Source organism: Echeneis naucrates, chromosome 5 (assembly GCF_900963305.1).
Source record: "Echeneis naucrates chromosome 5, fEcheNa1.1, whole genome shotgun sequence".
In the NCBI taxonomy this organism is placed as follows: domain Eukaryota; kingdom Metazoa; phylum Chordata; class Actinopteri; order Carangiformes; family Echeneidae; genus Echeneis; species Echeneis naucrates.
The window spans coordinates 21,335,731-21,355,237 of NC_042515.1; the positions used below are offsets into that span (position 1 = coordinate 21,335,731).

Consider the following 19,507-nt stretch of genomic DNA (forward strand, 5'->3'; position numbering starts at 1 on the left):
AGTTATTTAGCATTTTCTAACAGCTCCGTCTGACAGTGAACAGATGGAGGAGTGTAATGAATCTACGCTGGATGAAATGACTCACTCGAATTTGCCTCTTGATGGCTACAGCTCAAAGGTAAAAATAAACACCAGTGAGCAGTGAGTAGAAGTTGTGGATGATAATACACAGCTATTTAAACCGTCTGTCTTCCCCGCTGCTTCCGGATCGCACGCAGGCATGACTGTAAACATTGCAGAGCTTTGTGGTTCGAGCAAAGGAAATATGGCTCACTACACCTCCTGTCTCACACACAACCAGCACTCTGCTTCAAGCCTATTCAGTTCCTTCTGACGTAAAAAAAACCCCAAATAAAAGCGGTTTCTTTTTTGCAGATATTCAGCCCTTCCTCACCACATGGATTTGGTAATGGTTTGGGTGGGTAGGAGGGGACCACTCCGGTGGAAGCCGGCCCTTATCGTTGGAACTTAACCTGAACAGAGGCAGTCCCGGAGAGGTTTGAGTCTGCGGCCCTGAGGGGGACAGAGGAAGCAGTATTCTGTTTGCTTTAATGCCGAAATCTCACCCTCGTCCGAAGGATACAAATACCAGGAATACAAGGATTAGTCATCTCTGTGCGTCAACAACTTTGAGATCAACAGGCACCATGACGCCTTTAAAGACAGCGCCAACTAGTTACATTTTCACTCCCATTATATCAAATGGCAGTTTTATTTCAACTTGAAAGCCATCTGACATGTAACAGTAGGGTTTTGCCCTCGCTATGTAGGTGGTGACCTGAAAGCAATTTTCTTTTTATGATATACTTCATTTATGCCTCCAGGGGGAAATTCTTTGCGCTTCCTCCTCTAGGCTGCTGGAGCTGTTACGGGTTAAGTGTCAAGACTCAAGCATATGATGTCCAGCCAGAGGCAGGAAGAATAGCAAAGTGTACTGCTTTGACTGAAGAGCTGCGACTAAGATATTTGACCCAGGTAAATGCAATTAATGGCATTCTACCTGTTAGGTTTAAGAAAGGAGTTGCTCAATCAAAGATATGTATATATATATATATACAATTACTATTTATTTATTATTTTAAAGAGGGTTTTTATTGGAGTCATTTCTGCGCGTGAGCTTCACATTACAATGAATCAAGAACACAACTAAGTGCATAAACAGTAAAACTAGACTTTGTTTATTTGTTCAGGGATTTTTTGCCCATCCTCAGTTAAAAACCTCTGAAATATAAACTGGATGGATGTATACTGACTTTTAATCCTCAAGACATTTGCCATTAAACTTTTCTTTGTCTGTCATAGGACAAGACCACACACAGTGAAGGTCAAGAAGTAAACACATTTTAAAAACAATTTCATTTGACTTATTTTGATATGTTCATCGATCTCTGACACCCTTCAATCAGAAGGATTGGATGTTTGGAGAGGATCAGAGAAATGGAGTGAACCACACACTACCAAATGAATCTGAACTGCAAACGACTAACATCAATTATTCCCTTCAGCTGATTCTCATATCTGTGTGGATGATCAGTGGCAACAGAGGAATGCAGTCATCGGTCAGAGCGTTTAGATGGCGCATTAGTGGGCTGCTAAGCAGCCTCTGGAGGGAGACATGATTGAAAGCTGTTGTCAATATGAAGACTTCCTCGTGTCGTGTGTCACAGCGCTGTGGAGGCTCTGTAACAAACACACACTCCCCAGGACGTCTCAATCTATAGTCTGCCATCTCAGATACACACTCACTTCCTGTTTGTAAAACAGTTAAGTCTCTGGACTCGTCTGCATCTATAAATACATGTATGGATGAACAGAATCAAAGAGGGACACAAAGCAGCCAGCAGATAGATAACTTTAACAATTTTATTTGTGAAAAACTACAAGCAAAATTCATAAATAGACATTTCTATTTGAAGCAGAGGAAAATGATCAGGTTAGCCTATAAGCGCAAAGTCGTGCACATGCCAGAAACATGTATTATTTTAACATTATAAGCTAGACAAGGAGCTGCGATCTGCTGAAAATGCTGCGTACATTTCCACACCAGGAACATAATGTGACCATTTCACAAGGGAAACAATGACACATCAGCTATAAGTAAAAATAAAAAGAAGGAGAAGGAAAAAAAATAGACAAACTCAAACTGGATTTAACAAAGAATTGATTATTGTACTGTCCCTACATTTTTTTTCCCATTTTTTTTTAACCGAGCAACTTTAAAAGCATTGTACAAGACATTGTTATAGGAAGAAATGAGTTCGTATAATACACTTAATTGGAAATTCACGGTTAAGGTTATACAGTCAGTAAAACAAGCATTCTATATTTGGGTCTCTGACAAACAAAGCTAAAAAATGTAACCATCTTTACACAGTAAATTAAGGTTACTGGTCGCACACAAGAACAGAACTGCTTGCGCGGAAAGGAAACAGGAAACAAAAAACTTCAGCTCCGATGCCATTATTCATAGTGTTTGCTTTCGCACCTTTTTAAAATTCTATTTACAAGCAATAATTCATATAGTCAGCAAATGGCCATTTGTCAATAATTTAACAATGAATCCTTTCTGTTGGAGTACTCAGTCGAGTGAATGTGGTTGCAGATAAGGCAGGTGAAAAGATGGCTTATTAGGCCCATTTCTGACAGATTGCATCACAAAACAGGGTTTTTTTTATTCTCAGTAAAAATTGGACAACACATTTCTCCTTTTTTACCGAGCAGTCTCACTTTTCATCTCTATTCACATTGCTTTTCCTCACTTTGAACACTGATTCCATATTTGTATGCAATAAAGTACATAATTACATATTAACCATAGCTTAAAAGCAGAAAAAAGTTGGGAACATATCTCCTGGACTTCACCACACATTGCTTTACAACACACGTATTATCAACCTCAGCTAACCAGCTTTAAGTAGCTCTGGGAGGCTCAACTGATGAGCTGGGGCCTCCGTGGGGCAGCTACGTGTACTGTGGTGGTCCTGCAGAGTGAAGAGGGGATTTACTAAGGCCAAAAGTCTTCAACCCAGTGGACCCAAAGCTCCTCTCATCCTCCCACCCACACCCAGTCTGCTTCTCATCACCTGTACAATGAGGCAACTTCCACCACAGAGTTACAGTTGCCAGTGTTCTTCAAATCAGCTCACGGTTCTGACAAGTTCTCTGCCCCGATTAAGCCGTGCACAGAGACAAGTGGACAATAAGAACACCATTTACATGGATTATATTAGTCTTTATTTAAACTGTTATTCATCTCACACATTAGATAATTGCATTTCAAATTGTTATTAATCTGTCTATGTATCATGTCAATATGAAATTCCTTTGGTCCTTCAATAAATAAAACTAAGATATCATATACACATTTATTCTTTATACAATTTCATACAGTTAAAAGGAAATTATGTTGGTCTAGTATCAGCTAAGGTGAAAGTGAATTAAAACCCTTAAATAAGCCTTGCTGTTCTAAAAATTGAAAGAGCGGTTGTGTTCTATCAAGTACTGAATTTTTTTTTGCCTTCAATGACAGGAGTCTTCATAAAAAATACAAACAGGTCAATTGAGTTGTCAATTCTGCAAATTGTTAATGTCTTTGCTCATGTTTTCTAGGGATAAGGTTGAGAAAATGAAGATTCAAAATTGTCTTCAGGACCATAAAAACAAAGAAATAAATTCACAACAGCTTGACACAAAAGGTCTATTTTACAGTTCAATATGGTTTTACCAAGTGGAACTGCGTGTGACCATCCTTCAGTGACAACAGAAAAATAATGGCTCAAGAGATGAGAGGACAGCTCTACCTTCAGCCAGAAAACTCAGTATTTAGGTATGGAATGCAGAAAATACCAACAGTTTTTAGTGTTTTACACAACAGCCTACACTGTACAGTTAAGGACATTATATACTGTATAAGAGATCTGCTATAGCGTACTAAATCATAGACAATCTAGAAATCTAGATCTGAAAAAGTCAGGTGTCTGAATTTCGGGTAACTTCTTCTGATGCACATTGAGCTGTACAGAACAAGCAGATGGACCTGATGGAGGTCCAGACAGTGTTCAGAGTGAGACAGTGTTGTTGAGAAAAGTGAATTAGAATTTGATTCATCAGCACTTTGTCACATTGAGCGAATGGGCAATCCCAGATCTGCAAAACCGCTTCACAGTGTATCTAGCACCAGTGTGTGTGTGTGTGTGTGTGAGTGTGTGTGTGTGTGTGTGAGAGATGTGTGTGTCTGTCTGTGACTTGAGTCTTGTCCTATCATTTTCAAACTGTAGTAAAAACACTGAAGGAACGATCGATCGGCAGAGCTACACAGCAAAGCTTCAACATAAAAAGGAAAATATCAAAGTATACAGGTGCAACAGGTAATAAATAAGGGGTAATAATAGTTTAAAGTTATTAAAATGATGGTGGTTATTGTGCCCAGCAAAGAATTCTTCTTTACAAAAACAAAACAAAACAAAAAAAAAATGTCGACTTGGCCTCACATCCACATACAAATATAAAACAATACATACAAGTGTCTGGATGCTACCGCGGGGGTGGGGGTCAGGGGGGTTGGGATGGGGGCGTTATTCTTAGTAGCCCAGCTCTCCTCGTCTGTGCCACGGGTGTAACCACAACGAAAGTTCTCCAAGCAGGGCGCTTGTTTCCCCGACAAGCACACTGCACTGTTCCTCTCAGCCAACCAGATCCTCTCAGCATCCAGGGATGATCATGGAATAGAGGCAGGGCAGCAATGGTACAAGGTGAAATCTCTCCCCCTATGGGATCCATAGTGTCCAGAAACGTGGGGGGAAAGGGGGGTGTGGAGTAGGGTGAGGGCAAGAAGGGTAAGGTGCAGGGCCTCAGAACGACTCGTCGTGCCCCACAGAGATATCCCCTTTAGGTGTGGAGGCGCGTGACGAGCCCTTGTCCATGCTCTCGGAGCCAGAGCTCTGGTGCTGCTGTTCGGAGCCCGCGCTGGATGTGATGGTGGATGAGGACGTGGAGGAGGAGCGGGTCTTCTCCTTAAAGTCTGTTATAATAACCGTCACGTTCCCTACGGTGATGGCCAACTGCTGGGCAGTGCTCCGGTCAATGTTCTTCAGTTTGGGTCTGATGGATGCAGAAAAAACAAAAAACAGACCTTAATAACGAGAAACACCAGCCACAATATGTGTTACTCAGCAACAACAAGAAGGAGGCTGCCAGCATTATGGGGGCGGTTACACTAAATTGCTCAATTCATCGGGTGACACATGAATAGTCAGAACAAGTGTATATAAAGTGAGAGTGGGTGTTTAGTGTAAAAGATCATTGGTGAATCATTTGAGGTTTCCCACTAGCTTAGTGCTGCATCAGCTCCTCTACAAAGCAGAGTTGTCTAGATGGAAAACCCTGCGTTCAGCTATAGACATGCAGAATGGGTGAAGCTGCTACACACCTGGAAATGTGAGAGTTCTTGTTGGTTTTGGTTGTTGATTTACCAGACTGTATGCTGTGTTTGTCACTGGGTGGACTCTGATGGTTGTCTGATTTGGGTCTGAAGAAAAGATAAATGGCAGTGAGAAAACAACACCAATGCAGCAGACATCCAGACACGCCAGGGACATGTCCATTTCCACACTGACCTGGTCTTTTTGCTGCTGGGCTTCTTTGTGACAGCTGGACTGATGTCTTTCTCTCTGTCAGGTTTGTCTTTGATTGGTTGTTCCTTCTCACTCTTGTCCTTCTCAGGGGTGTCTCCCTCTGGCCTCACTCTCTCTGGACGCTCACCCTCTGGGCGTCCCTCACCATTGGCACGCTCTCCTTCTCCCTCTGGACGTTCCTTGTCTGTGCGCTCACTCCTCTCCCTCCGCTCCTTCTTGGGTGGGGGGGGCATCGGGTATTGCTGAGCCACCTGCTGGGCAACCAGCTGGGAGTTGATCCTGGGTTTCCTGGGGGGGGGGGGAAGACATGGATTAGCTGATAGTGAAACTGTGAGCTGACTCTGGCCATGGACAAGCGCAGATACACTACAGGCGACAAAAAAAGGTGACTGAACCTAGAGGCTGATGAGGGAAAGGGGGTTGACGCTCCCAGCTGTTGCAGAGGTAGGTTTACACAGCCTCTTCCTGGAGCAGCTGCTCTGTTTTGAAGGCTAATCTCATTAGCTGACTGCTGTAATAAAATGAATGCACAGGATCACAAGGTGGGACATTTGCAGCACGTCAGTTAGGCCCTCTAATCTGATTAATGCACGGTTGGCCCCATTTGCCACAGCCTGAGATTCAGTTGACAACGGTGTAGCTGCTGTCTAACTCTCCAACAGCCATGGAGAGATGCTGTCCACCTTTTTACTCAGTTTCTCACACACACACACACACACACACACACACAAACCATTACCTCCTTCAAAGTCAATAAAGACATGGAAGATAAATGTCAGGCAACATTGAGTGAATTCCTCTGCTCTTCGCATTTCACTTCATTTCTGGAAACATCTTTTCTGTTGTATATCAGTGACAAATACTGATGCACAAAGAGTTGCATCTTGCTCTATCAGCTGTGATATTGAGCCCAACGCTGACTGCACAAGCGAGGAAACACACACACACACACCTGCAGCATAATAGACACCAGCTGGCAGCATCTGGGGGGAAGCAGGGAACCTCGGGGAAGAGAGAAGGAAGACTGCAGCCTTCCACAGACTCCAGATTCAAGCTGAGACAAAACTGTAGCCAACAACACGGATAATCACAGGCCCGCGCTGGGCAAGCAGGGTGAGGAGCTAACCACAAGTATGTACATAGACACACATTCACACACACACAAACGTGCACTTGAAAAGCTTAGCGTGCAAACAAACAGCCTGGCATGGCTCGATGGCTGCTCAGGAGGCCTTTCAACAGGAACACAAGAAGTTATACTAGCTAGCTGTGTATACTCAAGCCTTCCAAACCTAATTCAAGTCTTGGCAGGAAGGGTTTTTTTGTGATGTCCCACCAGTAGAGAAGAGGGCCCTTGATCTTGACGCCTGTTTCATGAGACCCTTGGTCAAGTAGGAAGTCTTGAAAGTTTTAATAACTGTCAGTCAGAGCAGGTCGGATAAGACATTACTGCTGGAAAATGTAGCTTTCCCAGTAAAAACAAATGTTTTTTGGTTTTGCCACAGGAATGAGCTATTGTAAGTCTAAGAGCAAATGTATGTGGCAAAAACAGATGAAGCTCAATTGTGTGTCTGACTGATGATGCTGATTTTAGCGGCTTTCAGCAGAGAGTGGGTTTTAGACAGCTGCTTATGCGGTTAACCTCATATGGTCAGCCCAGTTTCTGCACTTCCCATCCTCTCAGGTTTTTCACAATCGACTCTCCATTGCACCAGTCCCTTCATCTTTCAGTAGCTTAGCAATTTTGAACTCAAACATTTTTTCAGGTTTTCCTATTATTTTTTCAGTGCAGTCCTTTCAGGACTTTTTACTCTGCTGCTCCATCAACCTCATGTAATATCCTCCTGCTGCAGCCCTCCTCCGACTGAGAAGGGTTGTGAAGAAGGGTTGGGGGCAAGCAGCTGATCACAAGGCAATCTATTGGGGCATAATAGAGCATCATGTCGTAATGCTTGCACTACACTCCAATCAATATACCAGCTGAGGCGAATGCTGATGAGCCTTTGGCTGTTGATCCAGTGTCCATTAACTGCTGCGACTATGAGGCAACCTCTGGGGCCCTGAAGGAGGTGAGAATTAACATGCTATGTGGGAGCGAAATTTTACCCCCATCCCAGCCTTGCTACATGATTAACAACTCCATCCTGTCCCGTCAAATTCATCCTAATTCCATTTCAATCATGAGTAATTACTTCCCCTGATGAGTGGAGCACCTTCTTTGCATACTTGAATAAATCTGATGACACTTTGAGAGGTTTTGTCATTTTTTTAGACCCAGCCATTTCATTTATTTTGTGTTTTTTTTTCTTCCTGAGATCTGAATAAAACAAACAAGTTCTCTCATGTGAAGACAATGTTTCGTGGGACCAGCAACTTTTCATTTATAGTCGTATGCTGTGATTGTTTCAAATTGAGGATTTTGCCCTAACAAGATGTTGGACCTGGCAGCTGGATTTCTATGCTTCAATCTAAATGGCAGACACAAAGAGAGGACAAGAAATGTTTATGGGTTCTCCAACCAAGGTGGAGTCACACTGGGATGTTCTGGCATGGTAAACAGTGTCAGTAAGCTGTTTGACTTGAGAAAAAAAACAAAAAACTACTTGGAGAATTATATTTAGTTTATAGAATTAGAGCTCTCCTCAAGTTACATTGAGCAATTAATACAAGTCATAATCTCCCAGTGAACTAGCTGTGATAGAACATGTAATAATATAAATTTGTCCACAGTCCCGTATGCTTCTAAACCAAGGCCTTTTCTGTGTCCTGTTCTTATTCTAGTGACAGTCCTTCCCATGCAAATCCAGGAGGTCTCTGGAGAACCACAGGATTCTTGATTTGATGTCAACATCTTATGTGAAATTGTCAGCATGCCACTGAGACAGTGCAACAAAGAATTCAAGTGTTGGGTGGGCAGCTTGAGCTCCATGAGAAAGCAGCAGTAATCAAAGCTACAGTGATGTGCTCGCCCACATTCACCACAAAAAAAAATGTTTGTCTCTCTAACCCACAGCCATGAGTAAACAGATTTTGAACACAGACGGCGTTCAACATGACCAGAAATCATTTTTGTTTGGCAGTGAGGGCTGTTAGCCAAGGAGGTGTTGAACAAGTGATTGACTGATTAACAACATCCACGCCTCCTCTGCCTGTTGTAGAGCTAAGGGCCCTGTTCAGACACCGAGATTTGTGTCAGCATCAGCAGCGGTGGTGGCACAAAAAGCCACGGTAGTTAAGCAGTGATTCAGTGCCAGCTGTAAGTCAGCCATAAGATGCTGCTGGCATGATACGGCCAATGTTCTCTCTCTCCCCCATTATTTACTGACTGACCAGACATCATGGCTTTGCTCAGCAATGCTCTATGGCTCATTAGCATGGCTAGAGATGCTACATGACGCCCTGCTGCTTTACAATTTATATTCAAATATTTTGTGCACATCATTGCCACACAAGTACTAATTGCTACATTTATACAAAAAAGTACCATTCAACCAGCATACAATTGTTATGCAAACATTGAAAATAAAACAAGCACAATCTGCAGTAAAACCCAAGAATAGCTGGGAATGATATTGGGATTAAGGGCCAGGAGTGAACCCCAGGGTCCAATCACAGAGGCTGCTCCAACCTCCCACTGCTGCCAATATATTCCTGTTGTATCAGTACAAGTGTGTGTCCATGTCTCTGTGTGGCTGGCTATGTGTATGGTGTATAAATCCTGCTGTCGAATGATTTCCCACTGTGAGGGCTTACAGCATATTACCTCCCCATGTGCAACACAATAAGTCGTGATTGACAGCTCCGCCTACGCTTGCCCCTGAATTCCACCTTCTAGGGGAGGGAGGAATGGGGAGTCTCCCTCCACGGGATGCCCTGAAATAACTATCATCATGCTTAAAAGGTCCTAATTCAGTCAGACTGACACCCATAGTTAGACTGCTCTGCTCAGCCCGAACCATCCAGGGGACAGACACACCTCTGCTTGGCTGGGGCTCCTGCTGGCCAGGAGCAGCTGATTCTCCTAGTCAAAAGCAAAACCTCAAGCTTCTGAGCCAGAGAGAACTTTGTCTACAGAAACCAAAAACAATGAGCCTGTGCACTTCATGCAGAGACAGAGTAATGAAGAGAGTGAGTGAGCGATGGAGAGTGTGATATAGAGAGAAGCACAGGAAAGCCCTCATTAACACAGCTCTTTTATTTGAAGTGCTGTGTGGAGGACAAGCAATTATTTCCTGCCAGGCTGAGTGAATGCAGTGGCAGACAGCTGAGTGAAGAGGATATAGAGAGGCAGACAGACAAATGCTGGACAGTCTCTCCAGAATCATTTGAAGTGTGTCTGTGAATTGCACTGCATGGCCCCTGCCTGACCAACTACATGGTACAGATCACTGCCAGAGAGTAACTTGTGACAGTGTGTCATCTGGCAGATATTGACAAATTTTTAAGCTATTTATGAGATTCATTGTCATACTCAATCATTTAATGCTTCCTGTAAATCTGTTAATGTAGACCTTATCTGAGGACCCTCAGTATCCTGTGATATTCAACTATTTCAAGGTTCTTTTTGACCACTGACTCACAACTTGACCTTGACACCTTGACACATTATTTAATTAATCTGAGTAATTGCTTGGTCGGAAATTTGTAAAGATGTACCCCTTTCAGTGTATATAAAACACACTGACATTTGACATCAAGCTGACAAATACAATTAACCGTATTAAGGACACAGAGCCAAAAGTATTGCTGTTCTGAAATAACCCCTCCTCCATAAAAGATCATACTGTTCAACTCAACTAATAATCATTTTTTGAGGATGTCTGTGGTACTATTGGGCTGTTTGGTGTTACATTGATTGGCGTTTCTGTAATTTGCCTCACTGATTTGAATGAGGGAAGCACTGATCAACATAATACCAACTTTAGCAAAACAACAGACACACTTGTTTGTTTAATGTAATACAATCCAACAATGCCGAAACATACCAAAATGATCATAAAGCTGAATTAACTTTCTAACATAGTATTAGCAAACATTGAACATTATAACCTTATAGGAGAAGGTATGTTTCAGGACTTTTGTTTCTGTACAACTGTACAAGATTACCAATATATATTTTTATGAATTGGCAAGTGTATATATGAGCAGGGTGACATTGTTTTGATTAGAGTAAGCAAGTGAGGCAAGGTTGTCATCTCTAGCCATTAATTGGTAAAGACGTGTGTGTTGGGTGTGTTGGAAAGGTTGAATGAGTAAACCACCTGAAGAGCAGCCTGAGGCTACGGCACTTCTCAATTCATTCCCACTGCCCAACAGAGGCATTAAGCATTCAACCATTCATCCATCCCTTCCAGTCAGGATTTTGAAGGCTTACGGGCACTGTCACTTATTCCCCCAAAACCCTTCACCTCTCCCTCCTTCTGGGGATCTATGGATGCCCATACAATATTAACAGCAAATTTCCCAATTTGTATGTAATGTAGACTTGAGAAAGCAGCAACATCCTCAACGTTTTCTCAGGCAGCTGAAGAGCAGAATTGTCAGGTATGGCACTAAGTTCCCGAAGTACTAACTAGTGATCAACCGAAAACAATTATCAGTCTGATTGATTATTGGATGCAGTTTTCAACCTTTTAAGTGGGTAAAAGAGTTTTAAAACTTATTGCAAACCTTGGCTCTGATTCAATCTGTAACCACTATGTGATCTCAAACAATGTCCCACCTACAGCACCATCTGATTGGTTACATGTCACAAGTAATTGCCCATCAATGCTGAAGTCTATTGTATACACAGATGGGTACAGATTGGAGCGCAAAAATGACAATCTTATGAACAAGATCATTTGTTGATCCAAGAAACACTAACAAGAACGACCAAGATAGCACAGAGTGTTCTAGCTGGGCAGAACTACTGTGGCTTTATATGTATAGCAGGAAATTAACTGCTATATTAAAGAAAATAGCATTAGCTATACTGAGAGAGCTCTGCAAAAAATGATACTGTTAACAGAAACTCCAGCAACTAGAAATCAGACAACACTCTCTGCAAGATTTCTGCACCTCAAAGACCATTCCCAAGTGTTACTTAAATGAAAGGTTTTACACCATTGCATTTTCAAAGCAGAGAAAGGGAGGAGTAAGCAATTGTTCTACATTGATAATGATTTATGATAAAACTGTTTTCAAACATCTTTAAAACTACTACTTGACAGTGCATCTACTGTATTCTAATACAACAGTATACTATCGTATTTAGGGTTCAGGAGGTGAGGATAACTAGCACTGTTAGTCTATCAGGTTAAATAAGTGAAGGAAAGAGAGGGAGAGCAGCACAGGGAGGACATTACAAACAACAGCAATCACTCTGATGCCACTTTTAAGAAACAAGAACCAGAACTAACATAGCACTCAATTTCTAACTTAACTTATTTACTTATTTAACCTAATTAATAATTTTATTTAACCCCATAAAATAAGAAACTTTTATAATCAAACTACCTATACAAATGGGAGAAACAAAGTGTAACATGTATAACTAATTGAGCTAAAGCTGGGAAAAGAGCTTACTTTGCCCATCTTATCAACCAGTGGCTTGTTAAACACAACTGTCAATAGTGATGTGTAATATGGACAAAAATTTATATCCTGATATAGGTAATTTTATATCCAGATAAAGTATTTTTTTCACCTTTTATTTATAAAATACATATTTGTTTGGTGTGGGGTTTTTCTCCATCACATTATGGTTTTAAGGTAACGGTAGAGCTTTGTTGCATTTTAACGCTGTCTTTGTACTGTTCTTCATGCTGTGTCTTTAAATGATGGAAAAGATTAGATGCGTTCAAGTTGCTAGTAACGACTTGTTGGAGGCATGTTTTGCAGATTATCGTTGCCTGGTCTGTGTCTGACTTTTTAAATCCAAACCACGGTCAAACAATAATGTTCTGGTTACCCCGTTGTAGCACAAATTTCTCTTTGGCTTTTCTGTTGGCTCTGTTTCCACTATGCTCTCCACCTCTCATGTTGTCTACATCCATGCTCCCCTAGCAGTGCCACAGACTGCTGCTGCAAAGCAGTAGCCCATACATTAAAATTACGATAAACAAGAGAGGATTAAAATGTATGGTAGACATTTTTATGTTGCACTATGATATATATCATAATATTGCAATGTAATACTGGACACTGACAATTTCAAGAGATAAGAAAAACTTCTCCTTGGTTAAAGCTGCTACACACTGCCAGCTGCTGCTGTTCCCTCTTTTCATCACGAGAAAAACTGTTAGGCAGTTAAATTACTGTTTGTTATTGTTAACCACGCGTCAACTGTTTATTTGTCTGTGAGGAATGACTATTGACTTTTTAAAATTATTATAAAATACAAGTTACCGTAATACAATTTAATTTAGAGCAATGCAGAACAAAATGTTGTTAAATAGCGTGTTTACTTATATTGTTAAATGTGTGATTTTAACTAGTAATTTATGTGCAAGGACAAATATACAACAGTGTAGTAAGATACAGTTTTACATACACCATAAATACACACCAATTTTTTACAGACTAGGTAAAGTCTGAAAGAATCAATTTTTTTCTGCAACAACTTCACACACCACAATGGAGTGTATTTTTCTGCAGACAAGCAAGACGAGTCAGTCTATCTGACTTTCTGTGGATCAAAGTGATACAGACACGAACAAGAAGAAAAGGAAATCTTAGACAGAGAATTTAAAACCACAGTGTCTGTGTTTAAAACCTTTGTGTCTGCTCATGTGTAAAAGACACCACATTTTCACGTTTTCTTTCCAAGACTGACCTTGATGGCTACGAATAGCCTGGCATCCAGTAGACTGATTCTTAGTGTCATTTTAAGGGCACTAAGCACATATGAGCTACTCCAATAAGCAGCCTTCTGTCACGTTGCTCAGTATCACTTGTTTGTTTTCCTCCTCTCGCCATTGCCTTGCAATGATTGTCTGTCTTCTTCCCTGCTCTCACTCTCTCTCTTGGCGCATTAGCCCCCCTCCTTCCAACATCCCACTGGCTTTAAGTTGGTCTTTTCTTCCCTTCTCTTCACCCTCTCCTGCTGCTTGCCTCTGGTGTGCGTGCATTATCTGACAAGTAGCCCTGGTCACCCAGTCTTGCTGCTTTCTAGGCACCTTCTTGCCCGTTGCTTTAGTATAAACAGAGCATGGTTTGAATTTACTCAACAAGTCATTAACAACACTGCGCTGTCACAGCAGGCACCCATGTGTGACACAAGGAGAATCATGCAAGCACACAACAACAACAGAGGAAACCTGACACCAAGAAGTAAAATCTAAAGACTTGACTGATTACACAGGCAAACATTCAAATCTTCTAAAACTGGTATGGGTTTTTCTAGACTATGCCCTCTCAGTAATGCTCAGACTAACCATGGGTGACTACATTAAAAATCTATAGCAGTGAAACTACTATGAACACTGTCCATTCTGGTTTCTACCTCGTTCTTATGTGCAGCAAATGATGTGTCAAACGGTACCATTCTTTTCCTATGCATGGATGGTGGAAGAAACAGAAGTGGCTGTCCAGTCTACCCCTCCCTGGGTAATGATGTGCCTCGCTCTGCTGTGCCCCTGGAGACTGTTGGCTGAGAGAGCACATGCCCCTAGTAGCCATGCATACCCCTCCTTCTTTCCAATACACACATACACAAATGTCCAGACGCAGTGCTCCTCTGTCTCTACATTGCTCGGTTCTGCCCCAGTCCTCTTTTGCCCTCTTCTTCTCCTTACTCCTGGGCTAGCTCTGACTCCAAAATTAAGAACCCCCACCCCCCCTTCATTTCCTTGTCTTCATATGCTTTTGCCCTTAGTTTCCCAAGACACCTCACTCCCTCTCTGTGACACTCATTTGCTTGCCTCTTCTTGTTCCTGAATGGGTGGAGCTGCGATTCAACAGCTCTCTCAACAATTCTGTTTTGTCAGATTGCCAAATTGGCTATTGTATTTAATCACTCACACTCTGCCAAATCCCATGAAGTAATTAAGAACTTTTAAATCCCGCAATTAACGTAAAGATTAGGGCTAGCTGCTCATGCTTAGGGTTTTAGTGCAGATGCTGATAATGCTGGATAAGCAGAAGCAGCTTCCTCTGAGAGGGGGGTGCTGTGGGGGCACAGGGTGGGCGAGGAAGTGCAGATATAAATTGAGCGCCGGCATGTCCCTCTTATGTAATTCCATTATCCTAGACAATTTGCCTTAATGTGACAGTGGGAGAATCTACGGATTATAATGACTCTATTCCATCATTGTAAAAGACAGAAAGGCACGCACACACACACGATACACACAAAAACACATTGCAATCATTTTCCAATAATTGTGCAGCTGCCACACACACACACACACACACACACACACACCAAACTACTAACCTGTAGCTTTGATAGCAAGTATCATTTGTTGATCAGTCCTGCTTGTAGCATCGATAATCTGTGGATTTATGGGTTTCCCATATGGTCTTAGAATAAAGCCACAGACTAAACCACATTTGCATCTGTAAATGTGTGATACGGTATGCATAAATTACAGTAACTGCCTATGGTTGATTGGTTTGCCTTCCTTGCAGTGATCAAAGAGACACAGTATCACACACACTACAGGGGACTGAAACAAAACCGACTGTTGTGGCTGTGACATTTTTTGTATCTCAAAGCACAACCTCTGTACCTACAGAGATAGTCCAGTGACACTGGCACATGATAAAAGAAAGAATGTGGAAAAAATCTCATGTGTTTCCATTTGATTGAGCTGAAACTCATCAAGCTTTGAGTGAGGCCTTTACCACATATTTCACATTGCCAATCAAGATTTCCTTAACAGGTTAGGTTTGTTTTACTGAGTCAACTCAACTACACCCATTGAGATCAACTATAAAAAAATATATTAAAGCTTTATGTAGTTTCTTGTACAACCATTCTGTCTACAACTATGTACCAAAAGGCATCACTGTGCTGTGCAGACAGCACAGCAGTCAAAGACTGAGGTACCTCAAGACTTCCTGTGATCCCAACCATCAATCAACTTTAGAGGCTCCTAATGGTTTCTGCCTGGGCCCTGGGGCTGCCAGGGGTGCATACCAAACACCACCACAAAGCAAAACTGACGTACAGCGACACAGTGTCACGTTCACACAGCGATAAGGTTCAGGTGCCAAAAACAATTAAATATGATAGCATGCTCCACACGGGGAACGCTAAAACAAGTCTTCCAATTACCAAAGAAGCAGGAACAGAATGCAGTTTTGGCTCCTTACATTTGTAGATTAGCAGTAGGGTCAGGTGCAAAAAGCAGAGTGTTTTCTTGTTTAATAGTCAGAATGGCAGAGTCTAGATTTAGCCTACTTGGGTATCATGTTACATTACTGAGCTGGACTGAGTCAACAGGTTCATTAGGCTGCACTTGGACGAGGAGAAGGGGGTCCTTTCCCAGCATGCTGATGCCACAGCTCTCGTTAACACACACATTCTTGCTTCCATTAGCACAAATCACAGCAGCATGACCTACAGTTACTTAGCTTACCTACCGCTGGCAGGTGGACAAAGTGTGATTCAAGCCCTGTCGGGTGTAAGCCACTATCTGTCAATCAGCACAGATCATGTTGAATGCGCATTCTCCATGAACACCTGTGGAAACAGCTGGTGTCTCACCCACCCAGTGCAGACTGTAAGTGATGAACATATCAAGAATAAAGGGATGGAAATATTCATTTGATCTTAGATTTTCACTTGAGACAGGAATTACTCAGAGTGCAACTAGAAATTGTATCATATCACTGGCATCTGCTGACTGCAACCTGTTGTACCAAGAGCTTCCCAAGAACACATTTGAGGTGTGTCTGACTGGCCCTAAAACATAATTTGCATCCACTGTCTCTGTATTACAGTCTGCTAAAGCCAGTACTGACTGACCTTTGTCCGAGGACACGAGGGGAAAAAGCAATACATTTGGCATTGTGGGAGAAGTGTACGAGATTCCACACATCTGCAAAACAACCAATTTCCAACATGCCTTAAACATAATGACAAATCAATACCTAAACTGATATTAAGTACAGAAAACACTAAGTCATTACTTAGGACCTAGGGAAAAACAAGTGTTTTGACTCCAACCAGCCAGGAGATAGTCTAATTAGTGAACACACATGTCCTCTTGCATAAAAGCATATTCAAAGCAAACCCCCGGATAAAAACAGCAAGGCAAGGCGTCCACACATAGCCTTAAGTATGAATCGCTTAGCTGAGAGCATGTTGCTTTGTCCCATGCTTTGCGGGGAACACATCACACAGTGAAGAAAAGACAGCTAATTAGTACTCATTAGAATAAGAGACAGCACCACAACTATACAATTGTACTAATCAAAGGTTAACTATTCAGATCAAACAGCAATGTGGGACAAACACTCCAGTGATGTCATGTGCTCCCATTTACCAAATAGAGGCAACTGGGCTGTTGCCAAAGAGCAGTGGCAGGACTGCTACAACATGCTTGTCTCTGCTTCCTGCTTTCACACAGCGTGCATAGCCTGCATCATCAGCTGTGGTCTTAAGCTACACGCTGCTGGGAAAAGCTCATTGGGGGAGGGGAGCCAGACAATTAAGCTTAAGCCCAATATTCAGGATTCTCAGTAAACCAGTGTCAAACGTGTTCTCCCCATTTGTGGTGCACCAGGGGTGTCAGTCAGGCCACTTCATTGTAAAACCACAGCTGGAAATGTCAGAGTGCTGGGGGACTTGTCAACAAATCCACAAATGACTCATCTATCTCTCCATCTCATCATGCAACTGATGACATGAGCAAGCAAACTGACACTGTGGGACACGCAACTTATCATAAAAAACATTCCCCAAACAGGCGTCAGTATATAAAAAAAAAAAAAACAGAAAAGGAATCCTGTCAAGACATTCATGTAATTCACTGATTTCATCTAAGTTTCCCATAAAGATGCTGTTTTCAGATTACATCAATTAATTTATTTTGGGTTGAGTGGAAATGTTGGGGACATACAAGCCTATTACTATAAATGCTGATATGATATTTCTGAAGATCAAATAATAGTGAATTCCCTTGTAAACAGATTTGAGAAAAAAAATCTTGTTTTTTGGCAAGTTATGTTTTGATAATTAACCATAGCCAAATGTGTGAACTGACATTTGGCTTTTTCTTCTTAAGACAAACAAACAAACAAACAAAAACCCAACAACAACAATAAAAACAAAACAGCAAATATCCAAAAACTCTATCCCACCCAGCTGGGTAGGAAGTGACTTTATCTAGATAGCACAAAGGGGGGGCATCTGCTATATGAAGAAATATCAAAAGCACATATCTGGAGTAAGTGCGTCTACTCCATCTTCCAACTACTCCTGAGAAATACATCCTGACCTCACTGTATATGAGCTTCATGCACAATTAATCTGACTAGTCAGAGCAATAGAAGAATCTCCTCAATCCTACAGGTTGGTGAGATATACATACATGCAGTCACCTTGTTTCACTCCATAGAAAAACAGCAGCCCTTGCTCTGTTGATACACTGTAGCTGTACAGCCATCCTGAAGTATGGTCTCTCTTCTCTTCCCCACCCCACCCCCCCACCCCCGGCTAGTCAAGCAGCCAGCCTACCTAGACGAATGCATAAAAGCAATGCGATGTTAGTCGCATAATATTATGAACGACGGATAATCCAGACAATGGTTTAAGGTGTAAGCAAGACTGTCCATCAACAAGTCCCCGTTTGCTCCCAGACAAATAGGCTGTCGATCAAAGTTGTCATTCCCATAAATTGCGATGCAATGCTGCTGTAGCCAGTCAGCCAAGCTGGGGAAAAACGAGACGTTCAGACAAGAGAGGGAGAGAGAGAGAGAGCGCTACGTTACCTTGTGGATGTGCCCTTCCTCACATCGCAGATGCTGCATTTGAAAGCCTCGGCGGTGTTCCTGAAGGTGCAGACACTACAGTCCCAGTAGCCGTCGTCAGCCGTCTGTTTGGCTTGTCTTTTTGGCCTTAGAAATGACACACATGTTAAGGTCAAGTTAGTTTCCCCAATACTACCAACAAATTTAGGGAATTAACAAGAGAGGGGATTGTGACAAACATGACCTGTTGTGTAATATACAAGGCACTTATCGCAGCACAAAGCACGGCGGTGTTGTCATTAATTTTGGGTTCGAGTCCCGGCAAGTAGAGCTCCTTGGACAATAAACCCCCTCAGTGGCGAAGCGGACGACTATCCACACCGTCCGATTGTATCGCCAGCTAGGCTAGCAGGCAGGCAGGCAGGCAGGCAGGCAGGCAGGCAGGCAAGCGTTGCTAAAATTTTCGGCATCGAAGCTTAGCATGTCGGCTAACGAAACCAATATCAAACAATGTCAATTTCGACATTGACCCTGCAAAAGGCTTCATCGAGACGGAAGAGCGTTTCAGGGAATGCCAGGCGTCTCCTCTGAAAATTTTCCCTTTGTCTGTTAAGTGACTGGGTTGTAGAGAGCGAGAAGCCGCCATAGTGACTGCACTATTCTTGCTAGCTGTGGCATACCAACTGAAAAAGGGAGAAACGATCTCTGTGGGAGAGAAACGCGTCCGAATATCGAGCCCAAAACGCACAAAACAAGTGTAAATCGAAAGCGGGCGACCGCATTACCTGGTAGGGCTCTTTTTGTCGCCCATGGTGAAGCGTAGTCTTCGGAAATAGGAAGAAAAAGGGGCCTCCTTTAATTATCAGTGAGTGTAGTAGGATCCAGATAGAGCCGCTGCTGAAGCTGTTGGCAGACAGGCTCCACTCAGCGCTGGCTCGAGGCACGGCACAGCGACTGACTGCACCGCACCACGT

The 19,507-nt window shown here is 42.4% G+C and overlaps 1 protein-coding gene across 2 annotated transcripts; it reads right to left on the reverse strand.

Annotated features, from left to right (window-relative positions):
• Positions 1 to 1,867: 1,867 nt before the first annotated feature.
• rybpb (RING1 and YY1 binding protein b) lies at positions 1,868 to 19,452 on the reverse strand. Of its 2 annotated transcripts, XM_029502721.1 has the most exons (6): positions 19,319 to 19,452; positions 18,555 to 18,680; positions 5,809 to 5,921; positions 5,616 to 5,682; positions 5,429 to 5,527; positions 1,868 to 5,100 (listed from the first exon to the last, which is right to left on the reverse strand). In XM_029502721.1, exons 1-6 carry the CDS (start codon positions 19,342 to 19,344, stop codon positions 4,851 to 4,853), a joined length of 681 nt encoding a protein of 226 aa, XP_029358581.1. In that variant the 5' UTR covers positions 19,345 to 19,452; the 3' UTR covers positions 1,868 to 4,850. The 2 variants fall into 2 exon arrangements, with proteins under 2 accessions (XP_029358581.1, XP_029358580.1); XM_029502720.1 differs by having other exon boundaries at positions 5,616 to 5,921.
• Positions 19,453 to 19,507: the final 55 nt, after the last annotated feature.

Excerpts from the sequence above, each read along its gene's own strand:
- rybpb (XM_029502720.1), bottom strand. The coding sequence starts at position 19,344 with ATGGGCGACAAAAAGAGCCCTACCAG. Across the intron at positions 18,681-19,318 it reads GACAAAAAGAGCCCTACCAG|GCCAAAAAGACAAGCCAAAC; the intron begins GTAATGCGGTCG and ends GTCATTTCTAAG. Across the intron at positions 5,528-5,615 it reads CCCAGCAGCAAAAAGACCAG|ACCCAAATCAGACAACCATC; the intron begins GTCAGTGTGGAA and ends TCTTTTCTTCAG.